Below are 20,701 nucleotides of genomic sequence, written 5' to 3' on the forward strand. Positions count from 1 at the left end.
AATTAGTAGTTGTGTTTCTGGCCACCCAGTGAATAAAAGTCTAATATTCCCCTAATTTTAGATCAATTTTTAAGTCTTCTTGAGCCAGTAACAATCACCAATGACCTGGCAGTCACATGTACATTTGTGTTGCCGGAACAAAGCACCAACATTAAACATGTGACTTCCAGGATGAAGATACCCACCCTTATCTTTTACAGTGTAGTCACACCAAAAAGGTATCGCTTCACAGCCAGTATGGACAGGATGAATGATTACAGCGACCCACAACCCCTTTCAACATACATATGGCATGTGAGTATTGTAATAAAATAGACATGAATAAATTTGAAAACATCCTTCAAAGTTGTTATGATTGACCAAGAAAGCAGCACTGGCTTCAGAAATCTCTTTGGCTCAAGCAGTACAGGTGGTCTTGCATTTCTTAATAAACAGTCCTTGGTGACTGGAAAAGGTTATGCTAGTGTCACTAAGGAGTGAATGAGACGTAGGAGTGATTGAAGGATTAATTCTACTGAAGACTGGACTGTGTGAAGCTAAGAGTGTAAAGTAGGTTGGCTGGAGAAGTGATTCATCTTACAGTAATTAAGGTAAGGTGGTGAGGTTTACAAGAAGAGGTACACCGATTCTGTACTCAGGGTGCCGATAGGTCAATGAACGTATTTAGATAGTGATACTTCAGAGCCATGACATTTGGCAATTTCTTTCTAGAACTAAAATTCAACAAATGAAAGTATTACTCATAATAGTTTTAGTTTTAGAAAACTGGTGCACCTTCATATACAATTTAAGGATTGTGGCAAAAAAAAGGGAAGCTGCTGTGTGGAACATCAGGAAGAGTAGCGTGGTATATAGCATTGGGGTCTGGGTAGAGTGAGGTAGTGTAGGACCATTCAGAAGGGAAAGAACTACATAGACCAGGACAAGGATAAGATAGAGGATAAGAGACTACTGAAGCACTACAGGAGGGGTGGTGGGGACAGAGGCTGGTACCTTTCAGTCTCTTGTGAGGGGGCATGATTGTCTGGAGTCAGACAGTTGGCACTAGCGCTCCTAACCCTGTCCAGAGAAGGCTGCAGATCACTAGAGGCAACACAGCACAACATGCCATCCAATGGAGGAGACAGGAGGAGAGGACAGAAACAAACACAAAGAGAAAAACAATGGACAAACAGAAAAAATGTTTTAAAAATAAGTCTGGTAAGATTCCCCAAATCATAATGCTAGTCAGAACTAAACCATGACTGGCTGGCAGGCGTAAGGATGGGAGTGTCTGTAACTTTTCATGATTGTCATGCAGATGGGGTATGGTGGATTGCTCTTTGCACTATTCTGCCAACCTGGCACAACTCACATGTTTAATCATAAAAACCTAAGCGCATGTATGTGTGTATCTTACCTAACTGTCACCTCATCTGTGAACATTACAACGCGGTGTGTGATGGAGCAGCGCGATGCCATGACCATGTGCGATCCCAGAACAGAGCCTATCTTTCGACATGCAGGCAGCGTGGAACTAGTCACAAGATGACAATTTCAAAAACAGCATGCATTTGCGAACAAAACAAAATGAAAGAAAGAGAGCTCATATCAGATTGGAAACAAAGCTGTGAAGCTCCTGCTGCTAGAGAAAATACTCACATAAAAGGAAGTCCGCAGGCTAATGGAGATTGCATGCTTGTGTGTCTTCTTCTACTATAAATATGTACAGTTGGGCACATGTCCTAACTATAATGTTGGAGATTATTAAGATTTACTATGATAAAAGGAGTATGTGCTTCTCCACAGGTTGAGAAAAATTCACACTGCCAAATGTCTAAAGGCCTGAGTATGCTTCCAACAAAGTACTGTGTCAAGACTACAAAGGCACGCAAAAACACAGAATTCTTGGAGGAGTCAGTGTGATGCAGGCATGGAGAGGCCATGACGATGGCCATGAAACTCTCCCAGTTGAATCAATAGTACGAAAGATTAACACCTGTTCACATCAGAAAATATATGGTTGTTTGAACGCACCAGCCTGCGTACATAAAAACTTCAGGGTTGAAACATACTTTTCCTCCTAAAGTGCATTTCAGCAAGAAGCTTCCAATCACCAAGCTTAAAAATGTGTTACATATTGCATATTGACAACAAAGGGCTGAAGCAAAAGATTGTAATACAATCTGCAATAACTTTTGGATGAATTCAGCAAATATGGCACCGTGTTTGTTCCCAAATGCAAAGAAGAAGTGTTTTGAATTTGCTACAGCTCTGCTTCCCTCTTACTGGATTCTTCCTTAATACAAGAGCTTCCGCTCTTCACATCACTTTATCAGAAATTAAGTTGAAATAATTGAAACTGTTATCCATTATATAAACCTATAGGACGGTTACATTTTCTGGGAGAGATATTGTTTAAAGGAACTTTAGAAACAGGAATACTGAATGAGTAAATACACTTCCAGGTATAAACACTTTGTTCGTTGGAAGCATACTAAACCCATACTGTGGACTTACCTGTTTGTGTGTTTGAGGATTCCGTTGAACAAAAGTGGCATCTTAGGTGGCAGTGTGTTATTGTGCCTAGTAGATCTCCTAAAGTTAGCATGCATGCAGCAGACAGATGTAGGAAAAAGGAAGGAATGGGTGGGAGAGGAGTACAAAAAACCCAAATGTGTAGGAACAGACGTGAAGTTTTATAGGTCAAATGTGCCAACTTATCCAGTGATTTTGTGTACTATGAAGTATGTCATACTATGAAGTATGTCATTAGGCTTCTTTGAAGATATGATGTCCAAAAAGGTTTGGCTCACCAGCTTATTTATTCCATGTTTGCATCAAAACATTTACTTGGAAAAGAAAGGTAAGTTTCATGTTTCAAGACCGTGGGTTATTTCTTCACAACAGTCATATTGTCATCTGACATGTTTCCAAACAGTGCATTACTTGCAATAATCACTGGCTAAGCGTGTAGGTTTTTGCAGTGTAAGCAAGTAGAACTACAGCACTGCATGACAGGCATACAAGCATCATAAGCTGGCTCTAATCTCTACTGACTAAAAACACCCTCCTCCCCCAAACACATCTGTGTGTATAGACAGTACAAACAAGAAAAGTTACTAGCTTATAATGTTTCAAAGAGGTATGGTTGTATAAGGTGAAGCATACATACAGATGTGTTCTAAACCTTGTAACTTACCTTTTTAGCAGTGTCTATCTATATCTAAAACCCTCATGCTGGTAACTACAGTATGTGATAACGCAAATGTTAAGTGACAGTAGTCTGGTGTCTCAAACTGCATTGGGATATGTGAACTGAGTGCAGAGACAAGAAGCTCGTAATCGTTTTAATCAATTGGTATACTGAATTAAATACTTATGGGTCCTTGTAATAAAACGAGCTCTAGCAAGTCTTGCTGTTGGCCTGGTTGAAAAATATCAAAATGCTAAGACTGAAGCATAGTCTGAATGTGAGCATGGTCCTGTAGTGTCCTCTTGTGGATGTGATGCGGCAATGCAACTAAATAACAAGCTCTTTAGCTTCCTTTCCTCAATCTGACCTCTTAATACATTTAATTTTCCACCAAAATACTTAAATTATTTTAAAATGACAGTGCACACCTCTTCTTCTTAACTTATTCCCCACCTGCTACGTTCTTGGCTGCCCACATTACCCAGAATTATGCGGAAAATGACAATTCATTGCCATGGCAAGTCAGTGATCGTAGTCTGTATTTCTCTTACTGCCAACAACTCCCATGAAAAGACCAAAACCAAGAAGTTTTATGTGTGTAGCTAAAGCCTGATACACATGTTCTTTCACAACCATGAACACACATACTGGAGCTTATTTGACACAGTCCCACTCACATCTTGATGCCCCAAATACTCACTAAAGCACCAAATGTTTATTATTCCACAGCTGAAAATTCCAACAAATGCACCATTTTCTCTTGTTTGAGGAAACATTTACTAAAATTGACAATAAAACATGTAACTTTAACTATTCCTGACCAGTTTTTAAAGATTTACTTGTTACCAAACACATGGGCTTGGGGTTGAGCACCACAGAGAGGGGTCAGGGAAGTCGTGAGATGGACAATCAAGACATTGTTGGTATTTTTTCATAGGATTTGTTGACAATAACAAAACTATAGACTATCGCCTGCCTTGTCTTTGAAGTCCAGTTCACAGTTATACTTAAAATGACACACAAATTACTTTTCCAACAAAGTAAAAGAGCCTAGATTTCAGTGGGATATATTCTCTTTCACCACTTTCTAAAAAAAAGTGTTCAGTAGGGGTGTGACGAGACTCTTAACTTACGAGACGAGACGAGACGGGTTCATGAGATCGAGACGAGATTTTAACTATTTAGCTTTAGCTATTTTTAAGAGATCTAAAATAATGAATTATTTGAAAATTTTGAGCATTAAACACTTAATTTATAGCATTTTGGTGATTTTTAAAATATATAGTATATACTGAGAAACACAAAATTCAGGTGGCAGGTGACGATTGAAACTTTATAGTCTAACTGTAACAGAATATAAGTGAGTGCAGCTCTCAGTCATTCTGTGTTGCTTTCAGATCTGTTTCTCCTGTAGAACAACTTTTCTCCTGTAATATCATCCCTGCTGATTCATGATTTAGTCTTCCATCCTCTTTGTTTTTGTTTGAGGAAATAAACTCTTTAAATGTGACTGTGGCACCTTTTCAACTCAATGATAAATTATTTAATTTTAATGTAATTATAAATTCCTGGACTTTAATAGCTCCTGTGTTTCAGCAGATTTTCTACTCATGTTCAAAACTTTCTGCACATTCAGAATCTCTCCCACATATCTGTGTTCTCTGACACATGGAGTTGAATCACTCCATGAGTCTATCTTATCAGTTATACTACATTTGTATTTCATTGGTGAGAAAATTAAAGAGTGGCTTTACAGCGTGTGAAAAATGTAATTTGCATGAGTCTCGCGAGACAGCTTTCTACCCGACAAGAAATATTGTCATTCTCCAATCTCGCGAGATCTCGTGGCGCGAGATGTCGTCACACCCCTAGTGTTTAGTTATGGATTAAACAACTGTAGAGAGAAACAATCTGATAAAAAAAACACTACGTACATAAACCGACAACTGATCCAGCACTAAAATGTAAATAATAATGTTGTGATTGGCCAGTTTACCTGGTGTGGAGGCACTCAGCACTTTTGCCTCGCATTGACTGGTGGATCATGATGACCTCACTGTGGTTACCATGGGGATGGATGACACATGAGGAAATCAACAACAGTCAAAAAACCAGAAGAGCAGAGGGAGAAGAGGGTGAATTGGAAAGAGAAGCTGTTGCTGATAGCTATACACACATGAGACACGCACTCAGAAATGCCACCGATTTGTGCAACCAAGCCCGTTTTGTCTAAACACTCCTCAAAAGTCACTTTATACAATGTCCGTCAATGACAACACATAGCGGCTGAACCAAACTTGGCTCGAGGCCCAAAGAAAACAGCCTTGCAAAGAATGAAGAAAAATGATAATGGTCAGAAAATAATTGAACCTGTTTGATAAAATAAAGTTTCAGCACATCTGTTATACCAACTGCCCACACAAATTAGCGGTCAATGTCAAACACAAAAAAGCAGACATTTAGAGACAATTTATTTTGACAAACACTAAAAACAACTCTGATGACATTTTGTCTGATTAAGATATATATCAAACATTACTCGCACACCAACACAAACCTGTCATCCAGGTACTCCTCCTGGTGGCGACCTCTGGCAGCATCGTAGTGGCGGGTCGGAGAACGAGAACGACGGGTGTGAGGAAGCTCATCATCCAGACTCCTGAAAGAAAGGAAAGAAAGAAAGGAAGGAAGGAAGGAAAGAAAGACTTACGTCAGGTTAGTGGTCGGGCAGTATTGCAGCAGACTCTTGGCGGGGCTCATTTGGCTCGGCCAGTAAAAGCAGAGCTGGCAGCACTGTGTGTTCTGCATCAGACATTTCATTAGTAGATGGACTCTGTTTGCTGTCTTCCAACAAACCCTCTCTCCCTCTACCAGGCTGCTTTTACCTCTTCCAAGTGTCAATTTCTACTCACCTGGCTCATATCGGTCCTTTATTAGTATCCATCATCAGGCCATGCCGCCCACCAGTTAATGATTATAAATTGCATAAGGCCTTCCATCTCAATCCTAACTGAGTCAAGGGAGTGAGCTACACTGAGTCCAAAACAATGTATTAAGCCATATTTTGGATAAAATATGACCATTTGTAGCATACTAAATATACAATGGGCAGCAAGCAAAGTGGAATATGTATGCAAAAATGTGTCAGCGTTGGAATTCATTGCAACTACTGTAAAGCTGACCATAGCCTCCACTGTCCATGAAGCGTAAATTTATAAATGTTTTACAGCCTTTTTTAAGCTTACAGTGCAGTGTTTCAGTGTATCACTTTATATCCCTAGTCCAGTTTTTCATCAAACTGCTTGATGTCTCATAACATTTCATATCTGGCATTTTTTGCTTTCCTTTGAACCAAACTCTTGTCTCATCCATTAACCCTCACCTCTGAGTGGGAACGTTGGGTGGCCGTGACCGGATTCGTCCCTGCTCCTCGCGGTGCGGGGACACCGAGCGGGAACGTATGTGATGGGTTGGCATCCTCTGCTGCTCTGGCACCTCCAGGGTAGACGTGGGCTCTCGCTGCCTCTCCCTGCCACGCCCATCTGCTGCTGGGCGGGAATGGCAGTGCACATGCAGACACATTTAAAAATATACTTAAATGTGGATAAGTGCCCTTAATAAAGCCCTGATCCACAGTTGATTTACAGTGAAGTGAAACATATAACCCCTACAATTATACATGCTTTAGCCACACTGCAGAATATGAATTAGCTTTATCCAGACACCCAAATGCATCAGAAAATTATAAATCTTGAGCTAGTCATTAAGAGTATTTCATTCAGTAGTTATGTCTCCATCTAGAAGTTTTTATTGATAATATTGATAATATGTTTATTGATAATGGAGTCCGTCATTTCCCCGCAGGGTTTGGTTTGCCCAGAGATCATGCTAATGGCTTAATATCACACACGTCAGCCTATAATTTCAAAGTATTAGCACAATGTTTACTACTCTCAACAGAGTGTACATAGATTTTATTTTTGATGACGTCATCCATCAATTTGTGCTTTTGATGCCTCAAGTTTGGTATTTTAACAATCGCCATCTTGGTTTTTTGGAGCCAGAAGTGACCATATTTGGACGAGGGGGAGGGTTACGATTAACAGGTCACTGTGGTAGCCACGCCCTAAAAGCATCCCCTGCTTTATCGTCTATTTCCTCTAAATGGTACCATAATTTCCTAAATGAAGACTTGAAACTCGCTATTTTCTTTTTTCTTTTCTTTTACACAGTCCATGATGCTAACATCTTTGTTGGAGCCTGATGCCACTGAACATATTGTATGGCAACTACATCAGGACAATCAGCCACAAGGATACAGACTATTTAAAGATTAGCCTAATATTAGAACTGCATCTGGCTATTTTTCACTACTGTGTCCTGTATTTTTTTTTAAATGTGTTTTCTTTGGTGGTGTAGTAGAACTATCCCTGAAGATAAAAATATAAACTGATAAAGACTGATCAGCCTTGAAGGGATCTGTGAAAATGTGTCAGGCTTTGTTGTGGTCCCAAGGTCACTGGTTTCATTTCCAAGAGAAAAGCACCTCAAAGCTCACAGTGGGTCATTAGTTTAGCTTTGGAAAGTGCTACCAAGGTTTTTCATTTCTTCCTTCCATGCATAGAAATTAAAGCAAAAAGTTGGTCTGAGTATTGTGGTGTATTTTTGCATTCCTTCTGTCGCCTTTTTAAACTTAAGTACTCATTAACAAGCACCACAGATACACAGTAGGGGTTGACTGATATAGCTGATATTTTTGATGGAAGGTGAAGCTATGAGTTGATAGTCAGTATTGCTGAATTAGACTAATTTAACCCTAACCCATAAACAAATTCCATTATTTTTAAATATTTAGTGTTTCCACCGGTATTCTATTCTCAGGGTACAATGTGTCTGAAAGAGCCAACAAGGCATCAAAATTTTATATTGAAAGCCAGGATGATTATGTTTTTCACTTTGATATGAAATAAATTTAGATACACGGGTATTCACACCACACATTACTTGCCATGGTGAAATTATATTCTGGTGTTAAAGCCTGGAAATTTATAGTATGTGATCAAAATGTTAGATAATTAATTCAGATTTTTACAATTTAGAATATCCTAAGGGCTTATCATCACAAAAAATGTAATCCATCCACCAGATACCCCATATCAAATAACAAATCCATTAACCAGTCCAACCCTAACATACAGAGAAAACACATACATCTACAGTCCACACATACAAACAAAAAGCAGCGTTTCATCATAAATGTCATCTTTTAATTTGCTAATAGTTACAAAATTAACATCTTCTCATCTTTGGATGAGACCCATTTCAGGGCTGCATGGAGCCTGAATGGCCTCCGCCCCATGCTAACATATAGTCTATGACATTATTGTTATAGACTATATTATACACTATTTGAGTGTTTCCCATACACATGATTTATATGTGGTGGCTTGTCATACTATAATAACTTTTTAATTAATAATTTGCAGCGAATGTTAGCATCTCTCAGAAAGATTTACAACAACAGATAACTTAAAAAGAACAATTATGTTATATGAAGTCTTCTTGGTCCATTTACATTAAAAGTCATCCTTTCATCAGGTTCATTTCAATACAATAAAACATTCCAAATCTAAATGTAGCCTTTCTTTAGTGTCTGTCAGCTGGTGTCGTCTATGGAGGCACAAAATTATAGAAAACAATTGTTTTTAACATTTAACATTGCTGTTAATTAATGCAAACACCTGGTTCAGCTAAGTGACCCACAAAACACCACAAATAAAAATACACATTTGTTGGGAAACACTGCATTTAATACTAGGAAACAATCCCCACCCACCTTTAGACATTACTGCTGTACCCTCATCAAATTCAGGCTCTGTTACACGCTGAGAACCTAAACAGTCATAGACACAAACACAGACACACATAGATGTGTATGTCCACCACACACACTTATACGCATGCACGTATCCAGACACAAAAGCAGTATTAGGGTAGGGTAGCAAAAACAGACATTTACATTGGCATACATGTTTATTTATGTGTTCATTGATAGTAAACCATACACAACTGTCTCTCTCTTACAAAGTGATGCATGCACGCACATTCACACACAGAGGATACGACAGAGTTTTGACATAAATAGACACAATTAAAGGCATTCACAGAATCAGACTTACGCTGCAGCTTCTTGCCAGGGGTGTCTGTGTGTCGTCGGGGCAGGTATGGGGAGGGTCGGGGCAGCGGTATGGATGAGATATCATGGGTTTGGAGAGGATACCAGTGAGGCTTGTCATCCAGTAACGCCGTCTCCAGCTCTATTAGGATCTGCTCAAGTCATAATCCACATAGCAGTTAAATGTTTTACTGCTGTTCATGACTGCCTATTGATAAACTGCAACTGATTGATTTCTGAGCCAAAACTTCTGGCTCTTTACCTGATACATGCTCCAATGTGTTCATCAGCAAGTGTCTAACTTTGTCTGTCTGTGCTCAGCAGGTACTGTAGCATACAGTGGGCTTACAGGACACGCACTTTTTTAACTGTGTGGAAATCTGATGATGAACTCAGGCATTAACTTTCAGGACTGTATTGTCTTGCATTTTTTATAGTGGCATGTATAAGGTATGAGAGAAATAGCTCCATGATGATAAAACCATGAAGAGTAAAAAGCGCATTATACCCAGTTTGTGCGACAAACACATTGCAATCATGAGAAAATAGTGTGACAGCATGAAGTAACTTGAAAATTAAATCTTATCTAGGGATGGTTGTGTGACATCCACTTGTTGCTGACATGGTGGGTGTGTGATGTACTACTGTGTCTAACTTTGTATAATGTGTGCTGTTTGTTTAGTGCAGTGCAGATCCGACACTGTGTGAATGTTTTAATTGTTAGCCAAGGGACTGAAGATGAAAATTAGCTTTAAGCTAACTCTGGTACAATACATCACATGGCAACCTTTATGTTAAAAATTGTAGACTATCACATGATGCACTGTGTGTGTGTGTGTGTGTGTGTGTGTGTGTGTGGTACCTCTCCCATAAAGGTGCTGTCCTCCTCTGGTGACCTCGGTTGGTCCCATATAGTCAGCTCCAGCATGTGGTTGCGGAAATCTCTGCGATGGACATGGGTGTAGACGAATGTCTGGTTCCACTTGGGCTCACATGTCTTCTTCACTGTTTTCGTCCTTCGTTTGCTCTTATCACTGTGGTAAATAATAGAGATACTCAGCCAAACAAGTGGACTTTTCAGTGGACCCAAGCATCAATGAAGGCTATTCACCCTACAGTTCCACAAGTGACCCCTAGATGCTGGTTCTAACTAAATTCAGAAGAAGTATCCTTTTCGAGAGGGAAACCTGAAACTGTCAATCACTGTTGGGAACTCCTTTGTTAAGTTCAAGTAAGGCGTATTTTATTAGCAAATTTCTAAGTATCAGTTTATTAAAGGTTCAGTTTGTGATATTTTGGATGATCTATTGACACAAATGCAATATAGTATCCCTAACTACGTTTTCCATGGTGTATAAAGACCTTACATAATGAACTGTTCTGTTTTTATTACCTTAGAATGAGCCATTTCTATCTACACACACCACGAGTTTCCTTACATGGAAGTCGCCATGTTGCATAATACAGACTGCATTTCGTCAACAACAACAACAACATCATTAGAAGTAGGAAAAGAAGAGACATTTGGACAAATGGAGGACCACAAGTATTATTTAGCACAACAGCCGACAGAGCGTTTCAGGCCACCATAGCTTGTCCTGCGTGCTTGGATCGGGAGGGATGAACGGTGATGGATGGTGCATTCATGTGATGTCGGGAATAATCTGAATCTTTTTTCTCCTTAAATCTTTATTGCAATAAGAGAAATAAAGTGTACATGGGACTTAAAGAAGTATACAGAACTTTGAATCATGAAAAATCACAAATTGTATATACATATTTTGCAAACTTGTAAGTTGAAATATGTTAAAACGGTTAGTTTGCTGTCCATGTAGAGTAAACTAGATGTCTGCATGTTGTTTATATGCTCTGATAATGCTAATCCAACACATCTTTGTAGTAGCGTCCATGTTGATTCAACATTCCGACTCAAGAGCACTGAAGTCAGAACGATTTCACAACTCGGAAAAATGGGACCATCCGAGGAGCAAGTGAATGCACCGTGAACTGCTGGTTGCAATTCACAACCCTCACCACTAGATGACACTAAAACTTACACACTGAACCTTTAAGTATATTTAAGTATATAATATGACTAAAGCAGAACTCTCAATCTATCACATCCAGCCGTCGTTGCTGCTTGCTTGCCCCAACTTGGCTTCTTCCCGTTTGCCCAAATTTGGATTTTATAGCTCCTATCAACTGAAAAACGTGACAGCGAGCATTAAATACAGGCTGTTGATGTCAAAGATGATGTGTTTGAGTAGACCTAGACTGCATTTTAAATGCAATGTGCAAAAGTAGTCCATTGTAGTTCACCTAAATCTATTTTGATAACTAGAACTCCCTGTGAGGGGGTGGCTGGTATACCTGCGATCAGGGAGGAAGTACATTTTGACGTAGGGGCTCCTGGGTCGCCCGTCAGGCCGAAAAGGAAGCTCCACAGCCTGCAGCACGTTGACTATTAGTTGATGACCCACTTTGTCGTACCATAGCTTCACCTGGTTGGGAAACACACACAAATAAATCTGATGGTGTGTCTGCATTTCAACACACCAGGAGCCCAGCGCATTCAATGTGCACACACTTACTGAGAGCTGTCCTGGCATTAACTGTGGAGCATCCTGGAGCATCCCAGGACTGGAGGGAGACAGGACATTTAAGGATGGTCTCTCCATCTTCTGGGACTCAATAGAGCTGGAACCTGCTATGAAGACAAAAGAAAAACATTGTAAGAGAAAAGAATGTCAGCTTTATTTCAAAAGGGACAAAAAAGTCAAGTCTAGACAAGAGTCCTTGGGAAAATATGAGAAATGAGTGGGGTTTGTAAAGAGAAAACATAATCTGGTCCAACTGTAAAACAAAAAATGTGTTCATATCTACGTAATGTCCAGAGTTCCTTTCTCTGGAAAACTTCCCATAATAAGAGCACAGACCATTCCACAGCTACTTGTCAGGATGACAAATTACCAAGCTTCTGTCCTACTTTGAGTCAAATTAAGTTTAGAAGTATTGGGGCCTCATATACATTATAAAATGGTCTTATGGTTTTAAGTATAACTTTAACCACTGACTAAGGTTGTATTCAGAGCAAACTGGGTTGCACGATAATACCACTTAGCGACCTGCAGCAGAAATGTATAACAAACGTTTGGAGAAACGTAACCCAGCGTCGCGCTGCGGTGGCCAATCCAGCAATCAGACCAGTCAAACTGCTCCACCTTTAGCCTGAAATATCACTGGACATTGGTTTGTGTTCATTTGTTTTAGAGAGAGAGAGAAAGAGAGCGAGAGAGAGAGAGAGAGAGAGAGAGAGAGACAGCAGTGGTCAAGCCACCTATTGAGTAACCAAGGAGAGGGAGTGCCGGTAACGAGAAAGCCGGTGAATAAGATAATGTTTTATAGCAGTTATGTTCTAAAGCACAAATAGACATGGCCACACCCCCACTCAACTCCGCAACTAATCACCGCAACGCCGGATGGCGATGAACACATTCTGTGCAATAATTTAAAGGAAACATTCCCACAATGCTTGCCCCAAAGAAAATAACTGTATGTATTGGACAGCCAGACAGGGATACAGACAGAGATGTTCCAACATCCCACAGGAGATACCTACTAGATTCTAATGGAGGGTGGGACGTGTCGGGGATTCTTGGGATATCACTGGAAAAGAAGCAGCAAAGGCCATGTTAGACACTCTCATACTGGCATCTAAATGGATTAAACAAAGGTAGTACTGTTCTTGATGCACAGGCATACATGCATATAAATGTAGTAGTAGTTTACTGGAAGAGAGTAGTAGCACTGTAATTAAAAGTTTTTGGGAGATTAAAATATCATTCGGTTAACAAACATGGAGAAGCGTAGGGATTATGTAAGTAGAGCCAAGATGTTCTCATGACTGCAGTGTTTCCCAGACTCATTTAGACATTTTGGTCTGGCCAATGATCATCTGAAATAATAATGGATGGGAGCCAGTAGCTCAATTCTGTCAACACCACCATCTTTTCTTATCCATCACCACCACTACAATTAAGGATCCCATCGGAAACACCAGAATCCACTACACCAGCTTCATGTTAGGAAAGCATGGTAATCTGTGTAACACTTATCAGCTTAATTTGTCATTTTAAATTCAAAATTTAAAAAGTAGAATGTTCAGTATTTTAAGGAGAGTGTTTTGTTAGTGTTTGTTTGGCAGCACACAAGGAAACAGTATTTTGAATTCTTTAGTCACCCATGGGGAACAAACTGATATTCTATATCTCCTAAAATGTTATAAGATTTCAACTATTACAACTTTTGATTTAAAATACAAAGATTAAACTAATAAGTGTTTCATGGACCCTGGGTTGCCAAAATTAAAAACTGAAAACATGTAAATGAAATAAAATTAATATTGCTTGCTTTATGAATCCCAATGTCCCAACTTTCAAACCAAGGGATTAAGAGTAAAAAGAAATAAGCATTTCTTATTTGACATTGTGCTAGATGTCACTTTGGGATCCTCAGACTTTATCAAGAATAAGAAAGAGGAATTTCAGACATTACGCAAACAGTTAAAAAAGCTTGCAAAAGCAATGCTACATTGATGGACATTTCCCATTGGCCATTTTGCATCTCTTTAAGTGAAACTTCAGTTTTATTTAGTTGGAGCTATTTTATACAAAAGCCAATATTTGCTCTATTGGCATCCCTATTACATTGGATTCAGTTCATTTCAATTAGGGATGCAAAATGGCACCAGCAAAATCAAAATAATTTTCATAAGCGTGAGAGGATTAAGGGGTCCTAATAAAATGGGCAGATTACTTACTGATATTTTCTATACACCCTTCGCGAGTGTTTGGAGAGAAATTAATACATTCAACTTTGTTTTACCGTCAAAGTGCAAATGAGGCTAAAGCTTAAGCAAAGCTGCAAGAGCTTGATAAAACAGTGAGTATTTTACTGTGAAATATATAAACCCACTACAATGGGCTTATCATACTCACAATAATAGCTTATCAAAAATACTGAAGCACAAATGTACATTTGTTACTCAGTGTTCTATGTGAGGTTACTGGGACTGAAATATGAGCAATAACAGCATTTATTTGAGAAAATATCCTGGAAGTTATCAAGCAAACCTAGACCCTTAAATTCAGCAGTGTTCTGTGTACAAATAAAGTGCAGTTTGTGAAAGTGTGTAGTGAAAAATTTGTTGATTTTTCATAGAAATGTATTTAAATGTGCACATTAGAATTTAGACTTCTGTCATGACTTCTTGGGCCACTGAACATGCAAAAATGTGACTTGTTTCTACAGGAAAGCATCCAGTTCAACATAGACTTAAAAGAAAATGAATGATGAGCAAAAAAGTAATATTTACTTGAGTTTAAATGGAGCAAAAAAAATTCTACTTTCCATATGATTACCGTAGAACCAAATTACATGTTTTTTTCAAGGAAACTATTAGGATTTTATTTGGTATTACGGACATGTAAAATAAAGCACAAACATTTTTTTCAGGATAAGATAATATCTGCTCTTAAAGTAGAGTAAAACAAGCTGAATGGGTTTTAATATTATAGTGAAAGAAAAAGCCAATTAATATAAATAATCTTTTCCAAATGTCTTTCACATCACCACTCACTAAATGCATCATTTATCCAAGCATGATCCTCTGAACACACAAATCAAATTAATTTTACAGCAGATTCGGCCTACTAAATGCATTTTAACAAATGATCATAAACAGAAATAACTACACTACAGTAACTGTGACTTTAGGACATTAAAAAAAGAGATCCAGAGATAGATCAATTAAGACACAATTTGATCAAGTTGCTCTTTATGTATTATACTGTTGCTCTGCATATATGGATAATATCCTGTCTGCATGGAATAATAAAATACTTCCCTAATACAGTCTACTCCACCACTTACCTCAAATTAATATGTCTACTGCTTCACTCAATTTAAAAAAGCTTTACAAGTTAGTAAAGACTACATCCACTGGATTTCTCAAATCAATCAGTATAACCAAACTTAGGATGTTGATTTGTCATTTTAGAGAATAAATCAACCATTGTCTAACTTTGCTAGTAACAGGATACGATCATGCCTAAAAATGATGCATTCTTTTGAATTAGTCACTTTCAAAATGCACTTACAAGCATGTTCATGATTGGCTTGGTTCAGTTTTTACAAGGCATCAACCAAACATCTGATATAGCCCTTTCTTGTCTTTTATTGCTCTAACAGTCAATTTTATTTGGTCAAAAACAATTGACCTTATTTCATCCTAGTGCTTTTTTAAAGGGGACATATGAGACAAAACTTGGCAACCCCTGCACCAGGTAATGGATGGCTATTTTTAATATTTTGAATGCAGTCGAACAGTCGTGGCCAGAATACAAATACATGTCTCCTGTCTTATCTGGGGTCAGCCCACTCTGAGTCAGTGCCTCAGTCAACACTGCCTGGTTAAATAAGGGTTACGTTTAATGCAACATTTAGAATGGGGACTGACTTATAACTGAAGGGTTGTATTTTTCACAAAATATGACACTCACAGGTGTAAGGGGTGTGTTTTATTCCTGACTTACCCAATAGGCCTGGATACCACCAGCTCCACTTGAGGCTCAGCTTGAGACTCCAGGATGATGTTGTAAACTTCCTTCATGGTCGCCCCTGGTAACAGCTTCCCATTCCACTGCAAAACTTCATCCCCTGAAATCAGACGTGCGTATGCATATGTAATTGCTCGTGATTGTGTATTCGCATGAAAAACAACCACATTTTATTTTCACCAAATTGGGCATGAGTGCTGGTCATGAGTAGGTTTTTAAAAAGACACATTTAAGGATAATTCATCTTTATTCTACATTTTACGTTTGGTCTGATGAAAAGAGCAAAACCAACAGTGTGTTAGTCAACTTCTCAATGTATTCCAGCCTCTGCATATAATTTAAATTTTATTTCAGTAATTTCCTTAAACAGCTGTAGTTTATAGCAAACATTATGCAAACAGGAGGGAACATGTGATGATTTAGACTACCTGCTCTGAGATGTCCCACCACGTCAGCCAGGCTTCCCTTCTTGACTTTAGTGATGAAAGCACCTAATCTCCCTGACTCTGTTATTCTGCCTCCCACCACCTAAAGAAAGAGACAGAGAGAGAGTTGTCTCCGTCATGTCAGGGTAGAAAACAGTGACTGAAAAAAAAATTCTCTGTGTGTGTGTGTTGAGTGCCCGCTCTGACCTTCAACCCCAGCAGAGCTCCGGCTTCTTTGGGCATGGCGGCACTCCTCTTGCTGAGGGTAATTCGTCCAATTAGATGGTCTCCTTCCTTGGATGGCTGCCAGGTTACAGGATGCTGCGACAAGAGACAACAAGTACATACAGATGCAAAAACTGAAACTGAGATATATACGCTCATAGTACTAAAATTATGGTAAAACTAGCATCTTATGCTAAGCCCTTGACCAAAAATCTTGGGGTAGTTTTTGACCAGGACTTGTAAAGAAAGTTGTCCAGTTATGTTTTTATCATTTAAGAAATAAAGCCAAGGGTAAGTCTTTTATTTCAGCCACAGATCTGGAGAAACTCACCCATGCTCTTATCTCCTCCCACCTGCACTATTGTAACTCCCTGCCTCAGTCAGAAATCAATGCATTGCCTACAATTAGTCCAAAATGGCCTGGACTTTTAACTGTGTGACCATATCACCCCAATTTTAGCATCCTTGCACTTGCTGCCGGTTCCTTATCGGATTGATTTTTAAATTCTTCTGATTACTTTTAAGGCCAGGCCAACAGATAACAATAAAAAGCAGTGACTTACATGCCATACAGTGGGGTCATGTGGATAGCACTCCCAGTCGCCTGCAAGAGAAAAGAGACGATGACCTATCATACATTCACACGCAAACTGTATACACAGCACATACCAGCCTGAGTCCTCTCATACACAGCTCGGCCTAATTTGGGGGCTCCTCAGAAGGTATTTGTTTATAGTGGAGGGGGTTAAGTTTATTGAATATTCAAGCCTGGGCTAGAATTAGAAATGTATCATCGCAGTGGCAGGACTTAAAGTAGTCCACCGAGGCAGTGATAATACTAAAGGACAGCTAAGCCTTTTAAAATGCTTTAAATCCCTCCCAGATACTTTACAGATTAGCTGTTGTGGATTAATGCAGTGTTGTAAGGCTGAATAAAAACTTCGGTAAATGAAAGTTTACCGAATACAGCTAAACGATGACCTCATGTTGATGGTCATTATGAAGAAATACAATTGCAAATCTATTAGAGTTGCAGAAAAGCATTAAACTAATGCATATATTCCTATTGACCTATATGCTTTTCACCTCCTATAAGTAGGGAGGCTGCATGTTCTAAACAAATAATTCTAGACTTAAATTGTGTTTAAATACAATATATCAATCTTAAAAGCTTCATTTAATCAAATTTGTATTGCAATTGTGCATTATACAATTATAAAATAAAGTCTATAAAAAGAATAGACTAATCTGTAATTTAATCATTTTAAATCATTTCTTTATTCTGACTTCAAATGATTAATTAAAAACTAATTACATTTTTTTAATTCAATCTATAAAAGCTTTAAAATTTTACTTTTTGTTATTACATTTACTGATGTGTCATATTATATTCCATTTTGCAATTTGTTTTCTGCTTTAATATACACTTTTTTATGACTGCTAATTTAATGTAAAGGTGTAATCAGCTACGATCTAAATACATAAAATGTAATCCAACCCACAGAGCAGTAGTAGGAGCTGTGATTGGCCAGACAGATGGTCAATCCCAATCTATGAATACTATGCTGGTTTAAATTAACCTCAAAAGTTTTATGTCACTGAATCTGGTAAAGTATTCCTAAATAAGCATGCAAATTCATTTTGATTCCTTTGAAATCATTTGACAAAACAATCCAACTCAAGTTCCACTTACAAAATTTTTTTCAGAGTCCTAATCAGTGGATAAGAGCCTGCTAAAACTCCTAAAATTGCAATGACAGCTATGCAATGTCAACAGATCCAGTGATGATAAAGCTACAGTAAACTGAACGTATATGAACACAATCTAATGATTTAATTAATTGATTTCTTTCAGCATCATCTGTACAGTTGCTGGTGCGTTTTCCTCATGTCAGGATGTATTATACAATTACACAAAATACTAGTCGTTCAGCCCCATCTTTTGCAGCTTTGGACAAAAGACACAGCTTCCACTGTACACATGGGCCGGGGGGCGGTGTTGAAATGTGTGCAGGACTTCGACGACACTGTTATGACACAGAGTAAAACAGAGCCAAGCGTTCCTGGGAGCCAGGAGGCTATGAGGTAAATGAGTTGTGACAACTTACAGTGACATTATGTAATCTTAAAGCAAAACGCTCTGACGACAGACAACCGAGTTCTCAGTTTCATGACTCGAGCATGAACGTTATTTTGTGCAGTGGGTGGGCCACATGTGTGAGTGTGTGCTCTTGTACAAGGACCAGAAATGAAGAAAAAAAAGGTATCAAAGTTGCCCCACAAATGGTCAATTGTTGTACAGTAGATTTATGCAGACGTTTAAAAACAGATGATAATTGCTTTTTAATTGTATGTGTCCTTCCCTATCTCCTGCCTTTCTTATCTCTTTCTACTGTTACTATCAAAAAAAAAAAATTAAATAGTGTGGAAATGCCAAAAACTACTAATAATACTTACTAACTACAGCAGTAACGTTGTGATACTTCCAAGGTGAAGGAGCAAATTAATCACAACAGTACTTATCTTATACCTGTATAGTATCTCCCCAGTGGTATGAAAACTGGTCCTCTTTATTGGATTTGGGGACGTTTACACTCAAAACCTTACCCAACCGTACCTGTGATAGCATTACTTTTGCAAATCACATCAAATAACATTTTTTTCTAACATTTTTTTTTTAGCCCCAGTCAGTTTAGCATTGCATCATGAATGTAGCCATCAAGTGCATATTTAAGCCCCACTGGTAAGGCTTTTGCTTTATAACAACTCTGCTGGAAACATTAAAAAGGCAGCTGGAAACAGAGGCCGAGCTCATGGAGTGCAAGCTAGCTACTGGAGCTGATAAAATCTCCTACTGTAGCAACATTTGTCATTTCAACCGGCAGAATCAATAGTCAGCGGCTAAAAATGAGAATCCTCCTTTTGTTTACTTCCGTTAAAACTAGGATCTACTGTACTGTGACTGACTGCATATTTGAGTGTATTGTGTATGCTTTCCTGATCTTACAATGATTTACATGCCTGGACACTACTCGGCTGCCAGCAACCACATCTCAGAGCTGACCTGGTCTCAGTCTCGAGCTAAAAAAGGAAGCAGCATCTCTTTGCCACGCCGTTGTGTTTAGAACCCGGCCTGACAGAGCACTCTCATCCTGAACCTCCACTTGATTGATGTCACAGCGCCTGGTCTGGGTCCAGGCTGGTGCTGCTCTTTTTCATCAGAACGCAACACAATTTATAGATGTCAGCTTCCGGTGAAAGTGTAGCTTTAACGCAGCATTCCTATAGACAGATGCAGCGTGTTGGATAAATAGTGTCATTGTTATTAGGTAGAAACTGTAAAAGGCATGGACTGTCTTGTAGTGGTAAATAAAAAGAAGAGGTAAACGACTTATTCAATCATTTCTGTTTTCCCAAAACTAATTTATGCTCATTTGATCTATGATTTATTTTTATTGAGTTCATAAAAGTGTCAAGAAAAACGATTCAAGAAGAACGTATTGAAGTTCAGGAAATTTTCATTTGTCATAGCCTGTGAAATTGTTACAACATTGCAGACGACATGCTATCTTCTCCCTTCAGTAGTATTCCCACGTATTTTTCTCACTTTGTGTTGATTTTCTGCAAACCTGCAGTAGAACAGGACTTGTAGTTCTCTCCTGCCATCACGTCTAGAATTAAAGAACAATAGCAAGGCCAATTACTTTTTAGCTTTTTATTCTAGAACAGCTGGATAGATAGCATTGAGCCCGAGCGCCTTGGAATAGTTAGTAGTGAAGTGACATAACGCAGCTTGGACATGGCAGTAGTGTGTTCTCAGGCAGGGTTACATTGTTGGCAGTGAGGCCACACAAGGTCAACACTGGGATCAAGTGGGGTCAAACTGCCCCATCGCAGACACACTAACATGCACACACACGTGTGCTCAATGTGGGATTGTCGCCCCTCAGGGCCAAACTGAAAACAATATAATATGACACAAGGGAAAACATTTAGATAAATAAACAGGCTCACACACAGTCATTAACATGCGCGCTGGTATACTGCATCGCTGCTCACTTTGACACTCTGACTGCTGGCTAAG

The 20,701-nt window shown here is 38.8% G+C and overlaps 1 protein-coding gene across 8 annotated transcripts in view; it reads right to left on the reverse strand.

Annotated features, from left to right (window-relative positions):
• Window positions 1–20,701, reverse strand: part of LOC119917560 (regulating synaptic membrane exocytosis protein 1-like) — a 98,862-nt gene that overhangs the window by 22,257 nt on the left and 55,904 nt on the right. For 3 of the 8 annotated variants that reach the window (XM_038737936.1, XM_038737939.1, XM_038737934.1), the window contains 14 exons: window positions 17,181–17,221; window positions 16,600–16,713; window positions 16,396–16,495; window positions 15,944–16,067; window positions 14,170–14,187; window positions 12,970–13,016; window positions 11,942–12,057; window positions 11,721–11,851; window positions 10,213–10,384; window positions 9,355–9,502; window positions 6,558–6,720; window positions 5,733–5,834; window positions 5,172–5,231; window positions 994–1,083 (listed from right to left, as the gene is read on the reverse strand). In XM_038737936.1, the coding sequence (XP_038593864.1) occupies window positions 994–1,083; window positions 5,172–5,231; window positions 5,733–5,834; window positions 6,558–6,720; window positions 9,355–9,502; window positions 10,213–10,384; window positions 11,721–11,851; window positions 11,942–12,057; window positions 12,970–13,016; window positions 14,170–14,187; window positions 15,944–16,067; window positions 16,396–16,495; window positions 16,600–16,713; window positions 17,181–17,221 (1,426 nt within the window). Of the gene's footprint in view, window positions 1–993; window positions 1,084–2,499; window positions 2,578–5,171; window positions 5,232–5,732; window positions 5,835–6,557; window positions 6,721–9,354; window positions 9,503–10,212; window positions 10,385–11,720; window positions 11,852–11,941; window positions 12,058–12,969; window positions 13,017–14,169; window positions 14,188–15,943; window positions 16,068–16,395; window positions 16,496–16,599; window positions 16,714–17,180; window positions 17,222–20,701 lie in introns of all 8 variants that reach the window. The other 5 variants (XM_038737941.1, XM_038737935.1, XM_038737938.1 and 2 more) reach the window with 5 other exon arrangements.

This window comes from Micropterus salmoides, unplaced genomic scaffold (assembly GCF_014851395.1).
Source record: "Micropterus salmoides isolate LMB-PRFRI ecotype aquatic unplaced genomic scaffold, ASM1485139v1 Ms_hic_scaffold_22, whole genome shotgun sequence".
Taxonomy (NCBI): Eukaryota; Metazoa; Chordata; class Actinopteri; order Centrarchiformes; family Centrarchidae; genus Micropterus; species Micropterus salmoides.